At 44.7% G+C, this 20,324-nt stretch overlaps 1 protein-coding gene across 10 annotated transcripts in view; it reads left to right on the top strand.

Moving 5' to 3' along the window:
• The window catches only part of PTPRU (protein tyrosine phosphatase receptor type U), a 363,596-nt gene that overhangs the window by 281,608 nt on the left and 61,664 nt on the right, over positions 1-20,324 (top strand). For all 10 annotated transcript variants that reach the window (XM_083626763.1, XM_083626762.1, XM_083626766.1 and 7 more), the window contains 3 exons: positions 4,175-4,332; positions 14,341-14,531; positions 18,501-18,573. In XM_083626763.1, coding sequence (XP_083482889.1) covers positions 4,175-4,332; positions 14,341-14,531; positions 18,501-18,573 — 422 coding nt within the window. The remainder of the gene's footprint in view (positions 1-4,174; positions 4,333-14,340; positions 14,532-18,500; positions 18,574-20,324) is intronic.

The following is a 20,324-nucleotide window of genomic DNA, read 5'->3' on the forward strand; positions in this document are numbered from 1 at the left end:
GGTAGTTGTTGTTCTCTTTGACATCTGGTGGGAGGGCGTTCCACAGGGAGGGCACCACTACCAAGAAGGCCCTCTGCCTGGTTCCCTGTAACTCTAGAATCTAGAGTTCAAGGGCACATTATAGACAGACAGAAATACCCAAGGAGAGTGGAACAAAGCAGGGTAGATGAGGGGTGTGGCTTTGGAAGAGGGGGTGTGGCTAGGGAAGAGGTGTGGTTTGAAGAGAGTCCCAAGGGCCAGACAAGACAGGCCCAAAGGGCTGGATTCGGGGGCCCCTGCGCCTGACATTCCCCACCCCTAAGGTAGATATTGATGAACTGTCGCAAGGTTGCCTCGGAAATTATTTCCAAAAGCAGAAGGAATTATTTTTCAAGCCAATCAAAAGCAAGCGCATAAGCCCTCGAGGGAACAATGTCTCCCCTGGTCTCTTGGGCCATTACTGCAGGGATGGGGAACCTGTGGCTCTCTAGATACTGTTGGTTTCCAACTCCAACTCCAATGGCCCCAGCCATTATGGACACCATTCCTCCTCTCTCCCAACTGTACACCCCTGATACTTCTGCTGCTCCCAGTGCTGCTTTTTGCCAGGGAAAAGAAAGGCAAAGGTCCTTTGAGGTGCTGGCAGTGAGGGCAGGCAAGGATGGGCGATGATGGTGAGAAGCCTGCTATTCTTTTCCAGCTTGGATTTTATTCCAAGCCAGATAAGTTTCCAAGGACTTGCCTCTCCTTTCAGGGAATCAAAGAAACAGTGGGCTTTGTTCCTGCTGAATATTTCCTTCTGATAGTGAAGCCTTTTCTAGCTTACACAGAAATGAACAAATCTCTTGTTCGTAAACACACATGCTTATAGATTTCTGTTTACTTATTAATTCCTAATTTAAGACCATGTTAAGATGCTTTCACACCAGACCAGTCCCAGGGAAATAATGATGCAGTGCTAGAAGAATTAAGAGTACTACGTTTTATTTCAATTTTCTTCTGAATAGAAATGGGTTATTTAAAATTGTATTATTATTTCTATAGATGGTTAATATATTGCATGAAGATTAATAAATGGAAATTAATAGCAATGCATTTTTTATACAGTGGAACCATTTCAAAGCCGTTTGGGAATTCCTGCTCTAGACAATGATTTAACCGGTATAGAAAAGTGTCCCAGTTTTAGGAGGGAGCTTTTGAAATCTGTGGCCTAGTAGCTTTGTAAATATGAAGTTAAAAGCAAGGTGCACAGAACTAGATTCATTCCTCTCATTTATTTGCTTACAGTGTTTCTAAACTGCTTTTTAAAGCTGCTCAGTATGGTGGACCACAAAATCAGATTATAAGGAAAGGGATTTGGTTAAGTGTTAAGAAGAACACCGTGTGGCACAGGTTGTTCACAGCAGTGTAGCAGATCACCTTGAAAGGTCCGTTTCAATTTTTCATCTCTCCATTTATAAGCAGAAGCTGGATGGCTACCCATCAGGGATGCTGTATCTTCAGATCTCCTACATCTAGATGGCCTCTGAGCTCACCCCCAGTTCTATGATTCTAGAATTGAATATCATGAAATCAAAGAACAGAAGTGCATCGTTTGTATCCAAATAGCTTTAGTGCAAGTGGAAGACACTTTTTCTTCTGCATGAGTTTCTGCCAGTTTTCTTCTTCTCTCACAAACGAGAATACTATGATTGCTCTTCTTCTTCTTCTTCTTCTTCTTCTTCTTCTTCTTCTTCTTCTTCTTCTTCTTCTTCTTCTTCTTCTGGGTTTCACACTGGTAACAAGGAAGGGGTAGCGAAGATGCAAATAAGCAAAATGAAAGGTGCAGAATTTAATTTGAGGAATTATCAAGGCTAAACCAGAATTCATGAATTATAGAATGAAGAGTAGAGAGAGAACCAGGAAGCCAAAACAGGAAAGGACTTGGGAAATTTCTCCTACCCTTGCCATGAATCTCCAGATGCCTTTTCTTAGGATGTATCGCAGTGTTTTGACTTTCACCTTGGCATCTTCAGTCTGAAATGCCTCCTTGGGTGTGCTATTATTGTTAGGAGCAATGAAAGGCAAATGATGAGGCATTGTCTCTGTGTTGGTACAGAGCTGAGCAACTTGCCCGATGTTAAAAGTCCTACACTTAAAATCACATCGGGGGACTGATCAATAGTATTGATCAGATGTAAGTGGAGCATCACAAGGATAGACAGCACCACAGATTCTGCTTTGTTTTGCAAGGAGGTGTCTGTGGGCTAAGTGTATTTAAAAGGGCCATGGGAGTATAAGTGGGCATTGCAGTAATTTTCCTGCACTGCCTGGGAGAGGTGCGGAAAAGAAATTGGGGAAGGAGCTTCAGACCCACATTCTTGTTCATTGGAGTTGTGCTAAAATGCCAGTTAAGAGCAGAGGGGGGGGTGACACTTCATTAGAGGTTATCTATTTAAGAAAGGCCACTGCCAATATACTACTACTACTACTACTACTACTTTTTATTATTATTACACCTTACTCATCTGGCTAGGTTTCCCCAGCCACTCTTGGTGGCTTCCAGCAGAATATAAAAACATAATAAAACATCAAACATTAAAAACTTCCCAATACGGGGCTGCCTTCAGATGTCTCTTTAAAGGTCAGCACCAACACTTTGAATTGTGCTCCGAAACACACTGGGATCCTTTAGGACTGGTGTTATATGGTCTCGGCGGCCACTCTCAGTCACCAGTCTGGATTAGTTGTAGTTTCTGAGTCATCTTCAAAGGTAGCCCCATGTAGAGTGCATTGCAGTAGTCCAAGCAGGAGATAACCGGAGCATGCACCACTCTAGCAAGAGAGTCTGCGGGGTCTCAGCCAGCATATTCCATGGGGGAGCTTTCATTTTTAATCGATCTACACCAAGGAGAATAATAGCATATAGATCTGCTGGAGGATGGATAGTGTAAGCCTGACTATCTAATAAACTCAAAATAGCTTCATTTTCTGTGGAACAGAAACATTTTTGAGTGGTCCCACATACTGGCTGCTTAGGATGAGAAACAGGGCAGGAGCCAGAAATTTTGTAGTGGTGGAACTTGAGGGGTGTGAAAACATGCAAAGGGATGTGTGTTTGTGTGTGTGTGTGTGTGTAAAAATTTAAAACTTAGCTTTCTAACATTTGCAAAGAAGGGCTTAGGGTCATAGCCAACTAAGTTCTATTCAGAGTAGAGCCACTGAAATTAACAAACGTAAGTTAGACGCTAATGTTGGATACAGCCCCTAGGACTTGCCGGATCAGATGAAGTCTCTCTCTAATCCAACCCAAATGCATCATGGGCAACCCATCAATAAGGTGAAGCCATTTGCATCAGGCAGCAGGTCCGACCCCCACTGCTGCAGTGGCATTGCTGCCAGCCCCACTGGGGCTTTGCCTGTGCCACCACCGCAGTGCCATTGCCCTCACTGCTGCATCAGTTGCACCATTGCCACTGCATCATGGTGGCAGTGCAGCTGCAGGCAGGGGCACAATGGGGGGGACAATCCACCCACCCATTTTTTTCAAGGAGGGGGGTGGGTGGTTCCCCCTCAGAATTCCGTGGCGATCATGCATATGCAATGTGCATATGCCATGCAACATGCTCATGTCACAGCTCTCCCCATAGCTGTCAACTTTTACCTTTTCTTGTGAGGAATCTTATTCGGAATAAGGGAATTTCCCTTAAAAAAAGGGAAACGTTGACAACTATGGCTCTCCCCCACTCTGCCCACTGCTACTGACCCCAAAACTAGCATGGGGTGTGTGTGTGGTGAACATGGTAGCGCTCTCTTTCTCTTTCTCTCTCTCTCTCTCTCTCTCTCTCTCTCTCTCTCACACACACACACACACACACACGGTGGAGAATACGTGCAGCAATTCTGCTAGGTGGCCTTTTTCTAGTGGGATTGCGGGCGGTGGGGGAGACAAATCTCAAAAGATTTATCAGGAGAGATTTGGGCTTGGTTCTAATTACATGGATGCAATACCTGAGCAACCAGGGAGCTTGATGCCTCGGTTGCTGTGTGATGCCTGCCCATGACAACGTAAGCAGCTTCCCCTGCAACCAATGTTCATGAGCCTCTCTTCATCCTCCTACCTGTAGAAGTTTGAAAATGTACCTATCGGGAAGCCCCAGAGTGGACCCCTTTGTCTGATGTGCGCCTGCTTTCCTCCTTTGTGATTTTGCGCCAGGAAACCAGTGAACATGGCCAAAGCGACGATCAACTACCGCAATGAGAAGACACACATGATGAGTGCAATTGATCGAAGCTTTACGGACCAAAGTACCCTGCAGGAAGATGAGAGGCTGGGCCTGTCCTTCATGGACACACACAACTACAGTAACAGAGGTAAGTTCCAAGCAAGCAGCTACAGGGAGTGACTTGGCTTTTACGCTCTGTGCTGAACCACATAGACCAATGGCATTGGTGCTCAATAACAACATTGGTTTTGCTTAGATTACAGCTAACATTTCTGCCCATACTACCTTGCTGCAAGCAGTTCACAGATGCACTTGTTTGGCTTCTGTGGGATGTTGGACCGTGCAGCCACACAGGGGCAGTCACATCATACAGGGTGGGGAAGAAAGGGGACAATTGATTCCCCTTGGCTGAATCCCAGCAAGGGAGTGTGGTGTCCCTTCCTGCCATTTTGGAAAGAACACTGTTGTTCAAAGAACTCTGAAGAGGAAGAGAGAGTGTCATGTTGCATGCATCCCATAACTGATATGTGCAGGGCGACTGAAGGACTGTCACGTTGTTGCCCAGCCAGGTGTATCTGGTTGGAAATTATGGGTTGTACAGCTCTTCATCCAAAGATCACTGGGCAGTTACACATGCACATGTTTGTGTGGTTGTTTCAAACTGTTTTCTATGTTGTAACCTGCCCTGTGTCCTTTTTAAAAAAAGTAAAGGGCAGGTAATTAATCTGATGTTGAGTAGAAGGAAGAGAAGGACCTTTGTCTCATCAGAACTCTTCTTATTCAGGCTCCCTCTGACCTATTTAAGGCTGTAGCAAACCCATTCTGAGTTTATTTAAAATAAGAGAGGTGACGGGAGAGAGAGTATCTGCAACACAGGGGCTATAGCCACATGAGTCATGTGGGTACTTGTCCCCCTCTGGGATATTCCCAAAATAGGAGGAAGTGCTTAAGCCTCTGGCTGATTTGCAGTCCTCCAAATTATGGTTTCAAGGTGTACCTGAAGGCACCAAGTGAGTTTCATTTTGTTATAGCAGATTCTATCACCCTGGAGCTCTGTGGCTTCATGCTCTGGACTTTGCCACAGGATACATCATCCTAAACACACAATGCCCCACGGTATCATGATTTAACCTTCACAGTCAAGTACTCCAAGGCAGGCTGTAGGTGCTTTGAGATTCCAGGCAAGCCCTCCTTGCCGCCTCTGCCTTTTGGTTTCTGTCTGGAACCAGTGGAAGTTCCAGAATTATATTCCCAAAATGCTGTGGGGCTGGAAGGAAGAAAACGTGAATGCTTATACAATGGACATTTACTTCCCCTATAGCTATTTTCTGCCAAAGCATAAACACTAAGGAAATGAGTGTTTGTTGTTTGAAGGCATGTTATGTTAAAGTGTTTGTGGTGTGGATTGTTTGTAGGTTTCAGACTGGGCTTGAATGGCAGTGTTTAGTTCTCAAAACGAATCCACAGAAGTACTGGTTTCAAAGTGCTCTATCCAGACAACTGTATTCCCACGTCTTGCTTTACAGTCTTGGGGTCAAATAATGGATTGGCCTAATGGGATTAAGAACAGCCACTGCTGCAATTTTATTCTTTTTATGATGCAACTTTCATTGGGCACATCTTTGCTAAAAAATAGAGCTACATGCTCTCTGTCCTTTGAATGTGCTTGGTGCTGGTTTGCCTCTGACCCACCTGATTTCCATTTGTTTGATTTGACCGCGACTGAATGTTTAAAAATCACAGGCAGTAATCTTATTTGAAATGCTTTGGCATGGTACAGAGAAGAGGTCCTTTATGGTTCCCTTCAGTTCCCATTGCAGTAGGATTCTGAGTCATTGCTAGCTTGCATACGGTTGTACATTTGCCTAAACCAGGGATGGTGAACCTGTGGCCTTCCCAACTCCTATCAGCCCCGTGAAGGATGACGGGAGCTGTAGTCTGGCAGTATCAAATAACATATTTTTTTTTTAAAGATATTTATTAGGGTTTTACAAAAAACAGAAATTTACAGAATAAAAAGAGAACAAAGAAAAAGAAGAATACAAAAAATACAAAAATACATAGAGAAGAAAAAAAGAAAATACAAAATACAAAAAACAAATCCATTTTTTGATATCTTTAAGCTCATTTGCTTGTTTCCTTGACCTCCTCACACCTCCCCTTTTTGTATTCCCATTTACATAATCAATTCAGCAAATCCTTACCCTCTTTCATTTATCTTCACTCTATATCATAGCATATTATAACTCTATATTTTCATCCATTTATCAATTCATTTTTGCATATTCTTATTAACTTTTGTTGCTGAGTACCACTTATTGCCAATCCAAACATAATTTTAACATTCATTAATTTTACAATATTTCTGAAGATAGTCTTTAAATTTCTTCCAGTCTTCCTCCACCACCTCTTCTCCCAAGTCTCGGATTCTGCCAGTCATTTCCACCAATTCCATATAGTCCATCATCTTCACCTGCCACTCTTCCAGGGTGGGAAGATCTTGTGTCTTCCAATACTTTGCAATAAGTATTCTTGCTGCTGTTGTTGCATACATAAAGAAAGTTCTGTCCTTCTTTGGCACCAATTGGCCGACAATGCCCAGAAGGTAGGCCTCTGGTTTCTTCAGGAAGGTATATTTAAATACCTTTTTCATTTCATTATATATCATCTCCCAGAAAGCCTTGATTCTTGGGCACGTCCACCAAAGGTGAAAGAATGTACCTTCAATTTCTTTACATTTCCAACATTTATTATCGGGCAAATGATATATTTTTGCAAGCTTGACTGGGGTCATGTACCACCTGTATATCATTTTCATAATATTCTCTCTTAAGGCATTACATGCCGTAAATTTCATACCTGTGGTCCACAACTGTTCCCAGTCAGCAAACATGATGTTATGACCGATATCCTGTGCCCATTTAATCATAGCAGATTTAACCGTTTCATCCTGCGTATTCCATTTTAACAGCAAGTTATACATTCTTGAAAGTATCTTAGTTTTGGGATCTAACAGTTCTGTTTCCAATTTTGATTTTTCCACCTGAAAGCCAATTTTTTTGTCCGAATTATAGGCCTCTCTTATTTGATAATAATGAAGCCAATCTCGCACTTTATCTTTTAATTTCTCAAAACTCTGCAATTTCAATTTGTCTCCTTCTTGTTCCAATATTTCCCAATATTTCGGCCAAATAACATAAAGGTATAAGAAAAGCCCTGCTGAATCAATCCAAAATCCCATCTGGTTCAGCACTCTGTTCTCACAGTGGCCAACCAGACACCTGTGAGAATCTAGAAAGCCACTGGTTTCTCAGGCTACTCTTTGGCTCCATTATCTTTCCCTCTGAAAATCTGCTCTGCATTGAGACTGAGACTGATCAATGGATTTTGCTAGTGGTCTGCATCCAAAATTATAACCTCACCTGGCTACCTAGTAACCACCTGTCAGCAAGAGACATTCAGAGCACTGGAATTGTGGTTCCCATCTTGAACATGGCCAAGCATATTGAGGAACCATACTGAAAATATTTGCCCTATTTCCTCCAGCCTCGCAGCATCTGCTCTCTAAATGCAATGCAACCCCCCCCCCCCCGCCCCAGTCAAAGCTGCAGCTTTGGGATTGGGATGGTCATGATGTCACAATCCCTGTGATTCTTGGGAGCCAGTGCAAATATGGTCCTTAGTGGAGAGGATGTCTTACTTTTTGCAGTGACTTCCGTTAGCAGTGCTGCAACATACCTGCAGACACACCCATGCTGCACTTTGTCTACCCTGTTTTTCCAAGGTTCTATATTATGCAAAAACTTTCAGGAGCACAGGGAGCTCCCTCACCGTAGCTGCCCTTTGCTTTGTGGCAGACAGGAATGGCACAAGGGGCATGGAGCTAGCCTACTTGTCCCTGTGCCAACCACTGTCCTCCATATGTGAGCATGGCACAAGCTATATATAAACCCAGGAGCAAAGTGCTCTGGCCAGAAACCAGTATATAAATGTAGCAACTAGCAAACTAAAATGAATATCCTTGTATTTTCCTGGGGCTGTTTTTTTGTTGATTTCTGATTGCGGCCGAGCTGTTGTGAACATTCAAGAGTTAACGCGGCAGAGCCTCCACGTTAGGCCGAGACTGATAATTTCACACCGGTGAATGCATTTCTATGCTGATTTAGTTGTAAAGTAATTCTTTCTGTGCCCCAGTTTCAGCCATATGCTAATAACACCTGCTATTGGAACTTCAAGATGCTGCCTTGCTCACATCTTTCCTCTGCAGACTACAAGATTAATAGGGTTTGTACCATTGTCTCGCAGACAATAGAAGCCCAGAGGGCAAGAGTTTCCCTGTTTTATACATCTCCGCAGGACTATTATTTTATTTTAGTTACTGCACCATTTCAGTTTCTTAGAATGCTCTTAACAAGACCAGTTTGTATGAACAATTTGTCTTCTGCGAGCATCTGAAAGAGCTTTCGGCCCAAATTTGCTGCTATTGCTTTCCATCTATTGAAGGCAATGGAATGGCGCTTGCTTTGACTGGCAGTGGGTTTAACCTTGTTCTTGGGAGGCCCTGTGGAAAAGGGAGTTTTCCAAAGCAATTGCCGGGGGGCTGCAGCCTCTTTCTACATGTACCCACAGAAAACAAGAGCCTTGCCCTGACTCCCACACCAGCATTAAACTTAGAAGCTCCTGACATCTGCTGACCAGGGGTGGACTTTGGTAATATGGTGCCCTGAACAAGGATGGAATTTGGCTCCCCCCACCCCCCCAAAAAAATAATTCAGTATTTTCACAATAATTCATTCTGGTACAGTTGCTTTTTATGGATTTTCTCAGTAGGTTGGCTGTTAGCACCTGTCTGTGTTGAGAGGCAAAAGAATGCCAGGGTGAAGTCAAACCATCGCATTAGCAGGACTGAAACAATCTTCCCTGGGCTCAAGCCTGGGCAATGTATATGGAGGTCTGGGCTACCCAGATGACAAGATTCCCCTCTTAGCCTCATTGATGTGGCCCAAGGGAAAGCAGAGCAATATGTTTGGCACCAGCTTGGCTGCTGGAGTTGCCGGAAGGAAGTGTACAAGGCACCATCCAACCATCTTAGGGACTCCACTCTGGATTTTTGCTGGGTTTTTCCTCCTTTTTTCCGGCTGAAGATATCCCACAAGGCAGCAGAGATTTAGGACCACAGTTTTCCTTCTCCTAGATGGGCTCCCTTCCCAGGTTGATGAACCCCACCTGCCCCCCACTTCCCTCTTCAGCATGTGCAGAAACTGCTTTCTTGGTGGTTGGACCCACTGTTGGTCTCATCCGCTCAACCCGCAAGTGCCTGTCTTTGCTTGCAGAGGACGTCCCAAACTCTCCGAGGGTTTGAGACCCATCGGCTGCCCTCACCTGGTTTAGCTGACTAGTTGAAGCCGTTCCCCTAGGTTCGGCAGGGGAATCACCTGCACCATCCTAAATCTGGTGATGTGACTTTAAGGCAGCAATGAAGATTTGGCACACGGTGACACCAAGGCGATCATTTGCCCACAGACTGCCTGGGGGCTTTGTAGAAGACTGACATCTGTTCCCATTTGAAAGAACAAGCAATGATTTGGCCTGAAGAAGTCCTTACTCTGAGTGACCATTCAGACTGGGCCTAGAGCAAGGATGGGGAGGCTGTGTCCTCCAATTTCTGCTGGAGTACAACTCTCATCATTCCTGACCATTGGCCATCTTGGGTGGCACTGATGGGAGTTGGAGTCCAACAATATTAGGAGAGCTGTGTCTTTTCCACCACTGCCCTAGAGGCCAAGAAAATCAGCAGTGACAGCAGTAGCAGGGGAGAAATGAAGCCACTCAAGAAAAGGTGCCCAGCAGTAGCACAGGCCTTTATGCCAGTGGTGGGGGACCTGTGGCCCTCCAGAAGTTATTCCACTCCAATTCCTGCCGGTCCCAACCAGCATGACCAATGGTAAGACAAGATGGAAGATGTACTCCAGCACTCTCTGGGGGCCAGAGCTTCTCCACCTCTGTTATATGTGTCCGCTCAGAAGCAAGTCTCATTTAGTTCAGTGGGTCTCCTTCCCAGGTAAATGTTGTATAGGATTTCAACCCAAAAACACCCTGTCCAGCCTGGCTCCCCCTCAAAATGGAGCTTGCAGCATTTTAATCAGCAGTGAACAACTACTCCTAACTAGGTTTGTTTAAAGCCCATGATTTATTTATTTGTTTGCCTGGGAAAGCACGTGCAAGCTAAGATACATGCATAACGCTGTGTTCCTACCCCAGGGAAGCTCTGAATGGCTCATTTCCCAGAGATCGGGAAAGGCTAATTTTCCTGGGGAATAAGACATTTGCCACGGCTTCTGTTGTTGCGGTAATGGTTTCTGCATGCTATCTGAGCCCCCTTGTGCACATCACTCTCGTACAATTTCCTTTACATGCTTGCCCGATACATCTCTGTGGGCTTTTAATTACCAAATGCACATGTTGCCTTCTGGAAACCGCAAGCAAAAGGGCAAGGAGGGAGGCTATGTGGTGACATTTGCCCAGAAGATGAATAGATGCTGGAGCTGTAGGATTGAGCCCAAAAGGTTTATTATGATGAAATGTTGTTAGGGCAACTACTTCAAGAACTCTGCCATGCAGGGGAGTTGCGACTTGAGCAGAGCTCACCATACAGGATAATGCTGAGAGAGAGAGAGAGAGAGAGAGAGAGAGAGAGAGAGAGAGAGAGAGAGAGAGGCAGGCACTAAGTGAGATGAAGAGAACTTCAGGATACAGGAGGTGTGCAAGTATCAAGAGAATTTAGCAACATAAAGATGCATTCCCAGAATTACTTAGTGCACATTAGCTGTCTTGAACATTGCTTAACTACCCTGCCCAACTTTAAATGAGAGTGAATTTCCAGGGGAAATGGAGGAAACAAAGATTCTAAGCAGTGATGCCACTGAAGATTAAAAATATCAGGCTCCAAATATGGATTTATGATTTTGGGGAGATTCTGAATACAAAAGTACACAACACATACCATATTTTATGACGACATCGCCTGCCTCTCTCAAAATGGCCTATGGCTCATGTTCAAATAAAGCCTAATGACCAATGATTTGTATCCACCAGGAGCTATGCATTTAGTACTGTGGGCCCAATTATACGGAACTTTCTTCCAGTTGAGGACAGACAACTGGAAGCTCCCTACTGAGCTTCTGGTGTCTATTAAATACCCATTTTTTTATTATTCCCGCCAACATTTTGATTGAAGTCCGATTTCATAGTTTTAACAGATTTTTTATTTGTATTGTACCGTATTTTTCGCTCTATAGGACGCACTTTCCCCCCTCCCGCTGGGCTCCGAAGGCTTGCAGATAGCAGCCTGCAGCCTGAAGCCCAGGGAGCACAGTGCCAACTCCCACTGTGCTCCCCTGGCTTCAGGCAGCTATCCACAAACCTTCGGAACGCTCCCCCAGCCCGCAAGCTCCGTGAGTGGCGGCAAGGTTGCACAACCTTGCCTCCACTCCCGGACCTGTTCTCGGGGCTGGGGTCGGGGGAAGCTCGGGCTTCCCCTACCCCAGCCCTGCGGCTAGAAACAAAGCCGTGCGCAGCCTCTCCCGGTTGGAGAGGTTGTGCGTGGCTAAAGAGGAAGCCAAGACAGCCAGCGGGATCCATCCTGCTGGCTGTCTTGGCTTCTTTGCTCTTTGGGGCTGGGGGGGGAATAATTCCCCCCTTTATTCCCCCCCCCCTAAAAACTAGGTGCGCCCTATGGTCCGGTGCGCCCTATGGAGCGAAAAATAGGGTATATTTTGTAAACTGCATAAAGGCTATGGTTCTTAAGCACTATGTAAATAGTTTAAATAAATAAAATAATCACATATACTTCAAGAAGAGGGCATGCACAATGTAAGTGTAAAGACCCCCAGCCTTACCATTTTGGGGTTGGGAAGCCCTGCCTTGTTTACAACAGTGCCTTATCTTGCTACTGAGCTATACTTGCATACTGGAAAGCACCTACACATGTGCAATAACTGCACATTTAGAACTCTCAACAAATATCCCCCCTTTTTCAGTGTTTTCCAATTCTACTCATAATTCCTGTGTTGTTTCTGAATACTGCTGAAGGCAGTTTGCCCTTCTCTAATTCTAATTTGGGTTAATGAATGTGAATACAGAACCAGGAAGGGTCTTTGTGTGGCCTAGGGAGAGCTTTATCCCTAGGGAGGTCCCTTTGCTGTATAATTGGTTTAAAAGCCCTGGTCTACCTTGTCGAGAGAGATGTTGAGTTAATTCCACTCAAGAGGAGTGGACTTCATTGACGTCAGTAGCATCATATTACTGCCATTACCAGAGAGATCAGTACTTGATCCCAGAGAAGAAATTGCATTTGTGAACATCTCCATTAATTTTCTATTTTTTTAAAAAAACACAACCCACTTTAAAAAAATGATATTTTACTAACACAAACATTTGTACAAGTCGTTTTGAACCAATCACTAGAGAAAAGAGACAAAATGGCTGAAGTATATTCAGGGTTGTCTCTTTTTTTAATGATTTTTATTTGATTTTACAAATTCATTCACACACAAAATCGCAAATTATAAAAATTACACAAGATTCTTCTGAATCTCTAGACTTCCCTCCTCCCCTCCATGGGTTCCTTAATTAACCTTTTCAACTACATACAATAAATCCTCCTAATTTTCTAGTCCTCCATTGTATCCAAAGTCTCTGTAACATTGCAAGAGTTATTTAAGACCTGCCAAAGAGTTCAGGTGTTTATAGTGGTCTGTCAAATATAGTATAAATTTCTCTCATAATTTGTTGAAGTTTTGATCCTCCTGATTTCTGATTTTCCCAGTCACTCTTGTCATCTCTGCATAGTCCATTAATTTAATCTGCCAGTCCACTTTGGTAGGGACTTTATCATCTTTCCAACCTTGGGCAAGCAGCATTTATTCAGGGTTGTCTGGTCCTCACATGCTTTAAAGTAGTACTTTTCAAAACCTATCTATGTGCACCACCAGCAGAACAGCACTGGTTTAAAGTCATCAGTTTGTAGTATAGTTGGACCAATGTCCAAGCTGAACCATGCTCACGAGCAACCAGGTCTTCCTTCCTCTTTCCAGTAGAAGCTGGCTGTGCAGAGTTCTGATTAGCTGTCTCTTGTGACAATCATGAATATGTTTCAATCCCAACTCTATGTTTGGCTGTGCAGAGTGCTGATTGGCTGGCCCTTGTAGAAAATCATAAAGCACAACTCCCCCTGTCCTTCCCTTAACAGCATTGTTTCAAGTTAAAAGAAAAGAAGCTTGTATGTGTGTGTGGAATTTGCCAACTAGGGATGGGGGAGAAATTCAATTCAGTTCGCATTATCTGAAACAATAAGGGAACTTGGTTGTCCTTCAAAATTTGAACTTTTCTGAATTTTGCAGACCCAGAAAAGAACCTTAGGGGCATAGCAGGTCATCTGAATGTGGTGCAATTGAGCAGGTACAATCAGATTTTCAGGACCTTGGACAGCCCCACACAAGCAACTTGCTCCAAGTTCTGCAGTCCCCAATGAAACCTTTGTGTTCTCAGTCTGTGCTATCACACTCAAGCTTCACCTTTGTTTTTGTTTCCCCCTATAGACTAAGTCACTTAAATTATTATCTAGCACTCCAACTCATTCCCTCATTTCCAAGCTTGTTGTTTGCATTGGTGATCCAGCAGCGAGGAGCAGGGAGTTCCAGTGGGGAAGATGGTTGCTTGTTTGGGAACCTCAGTCTATGGGGATACCTGTTCAAGGGAACATGGAAAAGCTCTGGCTCAGAACCAGTGTGGAGACCAGCTCTTCTGTGATCTTTGCCACTGGCTTTTAAAATCTGGCTGTGCCCTTGTCTAAGCTGGAGTGTGAGCTACTGCCCAGGGTAGGTGGGTGGGGTGTCATAGCAGTCTGTGGCAAAAACACTGAATGTAGCAGGAGTGTTAGACTCTTTAGGTCAACTGTGTGGAACCTGCAGCCCTCCAGACATTGCTGAATGACAACCCCCATCATCCCTGGCCATTGGCCTTGCTGGCTAGAGCTGATGGGAGTTGTCATTCAGCACTGACCTGCATAGCTTTATAGAGGGATTTGTGTTGGTTCCTGTTGTTCTCTGGATTACCTTTCCCACCTCTCTGTCACATCTCGTCTTATCATTCCCAGGTGACCAGCGCAGCAGTGTTGTCAATGAGTCCAGCAGCTTGTTAGGGGGTTCCCCTCGACGGCAGTGTGGGCGCAAAGGCTCCCCCTATCACACTGGGCAGCTCCATCCTGCCGTCCGAGTGGCTGATCTTCTCCAGCACATCAACCAGATGAAGACTGCAGAAGGCTATGGCTTCAAACAGGAGTATGAGGTGAGAATTTGGCCCCAGGCTCTACCAAATTCATAATCCCTGATATGCGAAGCCCACTGAACTTAAAAATGAGAAAGTGAGAGAAACATCCCTGTTTTGAACCCTGATCCTCCAGAATTCTGCACATGGGTAGAATAACCCCCTCCTCTCTGATCCAGATATTTGCCTACAGTTCACAGAGAGCAGTGAGGAGGTTGGGGACTAGCACACTGGTCCCCACTCTCCCTTATGCCGTTCTAATAATGTGGGGGGTGATGGACAGGGAGATTAGAACACCCAAACTGAGCTCTAGATCTCTGGAATTCCTGTGTTGCTATGGCACGGTAACCAAGATGCTGGCTTAGCCTGGGGAATTCAAGGGGAGTTTCTGTCTCCCGGCTCCTTTCTTCTTCTTCTTTTCTGAAAGGACACTGTGTCCCTAAACCACAACATCACCTCTTATGCCATATCAAAATGGAACATGTGCAGCCCCTCTGCTTTGCGGCACTGTCAGAACAATATGGTTTATGTTTCCCGTGGGACATGCCTATTGAAGGTCCCTCCATTCTCTCTGCCAAAAAATATTACTGTCTCGTGTTCAATTGTTTCAGATGTCTGAGACACTCGCTCCTCTCCAATATTATGAATTTGACAAACCTGAGCTAGTCACAATAATTAGGGCACCTTGAAAAGCTGTTGTATATGTTCCAAACCAGTCATTTGAAAGGCACTTGGATATTAGGAACAAGCAAGGCAACATATCATTTTCTTCCACTTTCTCTTTTTTGCTCATAGCAGCGGGGCTGCAGTTATTTCACGTGTGCAGAAGAGGCTTGCACACACACACACACACAGAGTAGCTCTGTGTAATAACAGGAAATAAAGAACCATGGGAAACAGAAGATTCCATAATTTGGGGGGCGGGGGGCGGGAGGGAATGAGTCATTTCTGCGGGGAGGGAGAATACAGATGTAGTGGAATTAATCCACTTTAAAAGTGCCCCCTTGGGGAATCCCTTTAATGAAAATAGACATTGATGAAAATATATTTCCACCCTACCAGTGATATATCTATATCTGTGTGTCTGTCTAACTATCTATGTCTATCTCTATATATGTATGTATATATATATAGCCCCTTCAAAATATTTATTCCAGGGTGGTTTACAATGTAATTTAAAGCAAAACAACAATAAACTATACACTAAGCCAATTAAAAGTAATAAACATACCACATAACCAGCGCAGTGCAGACATTAAACTCGCAATTAAGGCAGCAAAGTAAAAACTTCAGTTCAAGGGTTTGTAAATGTAGCATCCCCTCGACACAATGGCTGCTGCTGCTACCTGAGGGATGCAGTTTGGAAGCTAGCAGTTCTGGCCCTGAAATGTGCGGTCCATAGGGTCTTGGCTTTAGAAAATGTAGATCTTCCTCCCTAAGTTGTCTTTAGAGCAGAAAGCACACTAAAAATGTCTGCTACACAATTTAGGGTGAAATCCTATGCAAATTTAACTAGCAGTAAGTCTCAGACTCTGCACACATTGCACTTTTCCTGCACGCATACACACACAAACCCAAATCCTGGGAACTGTAGTTTGTTAAGGGGGCTGGGAATTGCAGCTCTGTAAGGGGTAAACTGAGGGATGCGGGTGGTGCTGTGGGTTAAACCACAGAGCCTAGGACTTGCCGATCAGAAGGTCGGCGGTTCGAATCCCCGTGACAGGATGAGCTCCTGTTGCTCGGTCCCTGCTCCTGCCAACCTAACAGTTCAAAAGCACGTCAATGTGCAAGTAGATCAATAGGTCTACTTACCTCCAGCGGGAAGGTAAACGGCGTTTCCGTGCACTGCTCTGGTTCGCCAGAAGCAGCTTAGTCATGCTGGCCACATGACCCAGAAGCTGTACGCCGGCTCCCTCGGCCGATAAAGCAAGATGAGCGCTGCAACCCCAGAGTCGGTCATGACTGGACCTAATGGTCAGGGGTCCCTTTACCTTTAAGGGGTAAACTACAGCTCTCAGGATTCTTTTGGATGGGGTGTGCTTTAAATATATAGTGTGTCTGGAGTCCCATTTAACTCAATAGTACTTGCTCCTGAAAATACAAGGAAAAGATGGTACTGAAAAAAACAGAAGAAAACCTAACAGTGAAATCCTACAGACTTGTACGCAAAAGTAAGTCTTTTCCATGGAGTTTACTTCCAAGTAAGTAGACATAGGGCTGGAATCTTATGAGTTTTAGTTGATTGATTAATTAAATCCCCATTTTCTATCATTGATTAACCACCTATTTTTGCTGTTTTTGTGCCAATTTATAATCCAAAAGGATGCATACCCACCCAACACATATCAGTGGGAAACCACAAGGGAAACAGGATACTTACTTTGTTTTTAAGATGATCTTCCTATGCATTATCAGGCATTATCTACAAGTGGCATTCTCCTTTCTAGCACAGGAAAAAATGCCTATAAGAACGTAAGGATCAGACCCAAAGACCTATCTAGTCCAGCTTTATGCTTCCACAATGGCCAATCAGATGCCTCTTCTAAGATGGTACTTGCCATCTGTAGTTATCCTAGCACCTGTATTAAAAAAAAGAATCTCTCTCTCTCTCTCTCTCTCTCTCTCTCTCTCTCTCTCTCTCTCTCTCTTCATCTCAAACCCTTGGTGAGTTAGGCTCTGGCAGATTGCGCAGACAAGACCAAGAGTGGGCCCAATGGTCAAGAGGGCAGTTTCTGAGGATGTGGCTCACCCTTGATTCTGAGATCTGTGGGTGACTCCCCTGTAGCTTTTCTTGTTCTACCACCATCCTGGAGCATGCCGCTACAGAACCAGTTACGGGCCCTTTAAGGCTTGCATACAGCTTTACCAAATTGGCAGAGACACTGCAAGGGGAAGGCCTTGCCAGCCTCCTCAAGAAGAGCCCTGCTGGATCAGCCCAAAGGCCCATCTATCCATTGCCATGTTCTCACAGTGGCCAGTCATAGAATCATAGCATTGTAGAGTTGGAAGGGGTCCTGGTGGTCATCTAGTCCAACCCCCTGCAATGCAGGAATATGCAGTTGTCCCATATGGGGATCGGACCTGCAACGTTGGCATTATCAGCGCCACGCTCTAACCAACTGAGATCAGATAATAATAATAATAATAATAATAATAATAATAATAATAATAATGATAAAATTTATTTATACCCGGCCCTCCCCAGCCAAGACCAGGCTCAGGGTGACTAACACCCAATATAAAACAAATTGATTGAAATACAACTTAGAAAGAAGATTAAAATACAACATTAAAATACAGCCTCATTTCAGTTTCAAAAATGCCCTTCTAGAGGCATTTTTCCCCCTGCTGAGGGCCGCATTTCTTCAAAGGTAATCTGTTGGGATCCACATTCTAACTGTGGACAGGACCAAAGCCAAGATTGGATGGGACTACTTCTTTCTCCGCCTCTCTCCACCACTTTATTTCTCGTGACCTCCCTACCCCAACAAGCAGGTAACTGGAGTTGGGATAGAGATCCCTCTTGCCATTTATGCAGAAATTCATTTTAGGGCCACATGCATTGCAGGGGGTTGGACTAGATGACCCCCAGGTCCCCTCCCAACTCTTATGATTCTGTGAAATTAGACTGAGTGCTGCCACACATTACTCACCTCTGCTTCAGATGCTGTACTTGATTGCTCTGTGGTTGGCTACAATATGGATTCAGCTTTCTTGACCCTCTGTGTGCATGTTCGTTTGTTTCTATATAAAAAATGTGGGTCATCTAATATTTTAATGCAGATCATCTTAATATTCCCAAAAGATATGTGCCCCTCCTTCTGCCCTAGGGAAGCCACTGTGAGCACCTCACCTAGGCAGTGGGTCTTGATGCTGTATGGTGGAGCCCACCCCTCGGGGAGCATCCGGTATCTGTGCTGTCAAAGGAAATTATGTGTGCTTGTTCCCCAAGTATTCTTTATGCAGATAATAGACTTCTGTTCCTCCTAGAGTTTCTTTGAAGGCTGGGATGCTTCAAAGAAGAAAGACAAGACCAAAGGGAGACAGGATCACATGCCAACCTGTGAGTGTCAGAGACAAAAGTTCTTTTTTTAAAAAAAAAAATCCACAAAGAAGGGAAAAAATCAATCTCTTTCTTTCATTTCGGATGTTTGAACGCCCCAAAACTCTCCAGCGTCTGGAAAGTATGCATTTGGGTTGTGGTTTGCAGGCATCTGAGGACTGTCAAATGCACAGCAGAGGTTGCATTTTGCTCCAATCTGGGTTCAGTTTTGCAAATGCAACCACTTCATTATAGCCTGCAGACTTCAGATCTTTGCACCTCGGGGGGATTCCATTTAGTTTGAGACGTGTCATTCCTTTGCCTGGAATTAAATATGTCACACAAGTTGCTAGCGCAGGCTTTGTGGGCTGGAAAGTCGGTTGCAGCGGATAAAATTCTGCCTGGCAGGAGGAGAGGGCTGGGAGCATGACGTGACCTCAAAACTCTGAAGGGAATAAATGCAGGTGCTCTGGTAGCATTTATTAACTGAGAGCAGTGTTGCATAGCGGTTAGAGTGCCACACTAGGACCCATGAGTCTAGGATTCAGGTTCACATTCAGCCAGGAACCTTTGGCTAGTTAGTCTCTCTCAGTGCAACCTAACCTTAGACAGGGTTGTTGTGCAGGGGGAAGTAACCCAAGAGATGAAGCTTCAGTTAGTATGGAATAATTTGGTAGTATGGGCCACCCATTTGATTCTGTACCAAATACAGGCTGTGAGGAACAAAGGAAGCTGGTTCATACTGAGCCATTGGTCCATGTAGCCAGGGGGTTCCAAAGTGTGTGTGCTGTCATGTTAAAAGATCTATTTCTTACAAAGGCAGAGCAGGGATTTTGTGGCACTGGTGACACTTGCCAGTTCTGTAGATCAAAACAGTCAACTAGGCATATAGGTGATCTCACAGGTAAACTGGTGCCAGGGTTTATATTCTAACAGTTACACCTGGTGTGCTCTGTGGTGTGATGAAGGGTCAGCACTGGCACAATATTCCTGGTGTAGTGTTGTTCAGGATTTGCTGAAACTGCCCATTGTTGTTTGCTGCCATCACTGAGTGAGTCAGCTGGGCCCATCAATGGAGAAGAGGCTACATCAAAGGGCTCCCCCCCCCTTAAACCTCAAACCTGAGTGTGATAGCATTCCACTGCAACATTTCAAGGACTTGTCAACTGTTCAAGAAGTCCGACACATGGTTGCATGGTGTGTCTGTCTGTCTGTCGGAGAATGTAGAGTTTGGTGGTCGGGAGAGTTTTGGAAAGAGCTGAATGAGTAACCGGGGACATCCCCCTCCATAGAACAGAGGGGGACGCTGTAATTCACTTGGAATCTGTGCTGTAAAATAACTCTGCTAAAGACTAGTTTGCCTCTGCAACACCATCCTAGCCAACTATTTTTACCGCTTCTAATTATAGCCTCCCGTTCTCTGCATTTTGCAAATTGAAATTTCATGTGAACATGATGGCAAAAACGAGAGCTAATTGTTCAAAACAGCTTAGTGGGAGCCAAACTCAGATTCCACCCCATTCCCCAACCAAACGTCACAATCAGGTGGCAGGCAGGGCCAACCCACCTATGAAGCAAGGTGAGGTGACTGCTTCAGGCGGCAGAATCCACAGGGGCAGCAGACCTGATGTAGATCTTTATTATCCCGTTGTTCCTGATGCAGATCTTCACTGACCCCTTCTTCCCTGGCAGAGAGGGAGGGTGCTGTTTTGTGGTCTTCCTCAGGTGCCCAAATGTCTTGGGCTGGACCTGATCACTGGGAAGGTTCTGCA

The sequence above is a fragment of the Podarcis filfolensis genome (assembly GCF_964270895.1).
Source record: "Podarcis filfolensis genome assembly, chromosome: 8".
In the NCBI taxonomy this organism is placed as follows: domain Eukaryota; kingdom Metazoa; phylum Chordata; class Lepidosauria; order Squamata; family Lacertidae; genus Podarcis; species Podarcis filfolensis.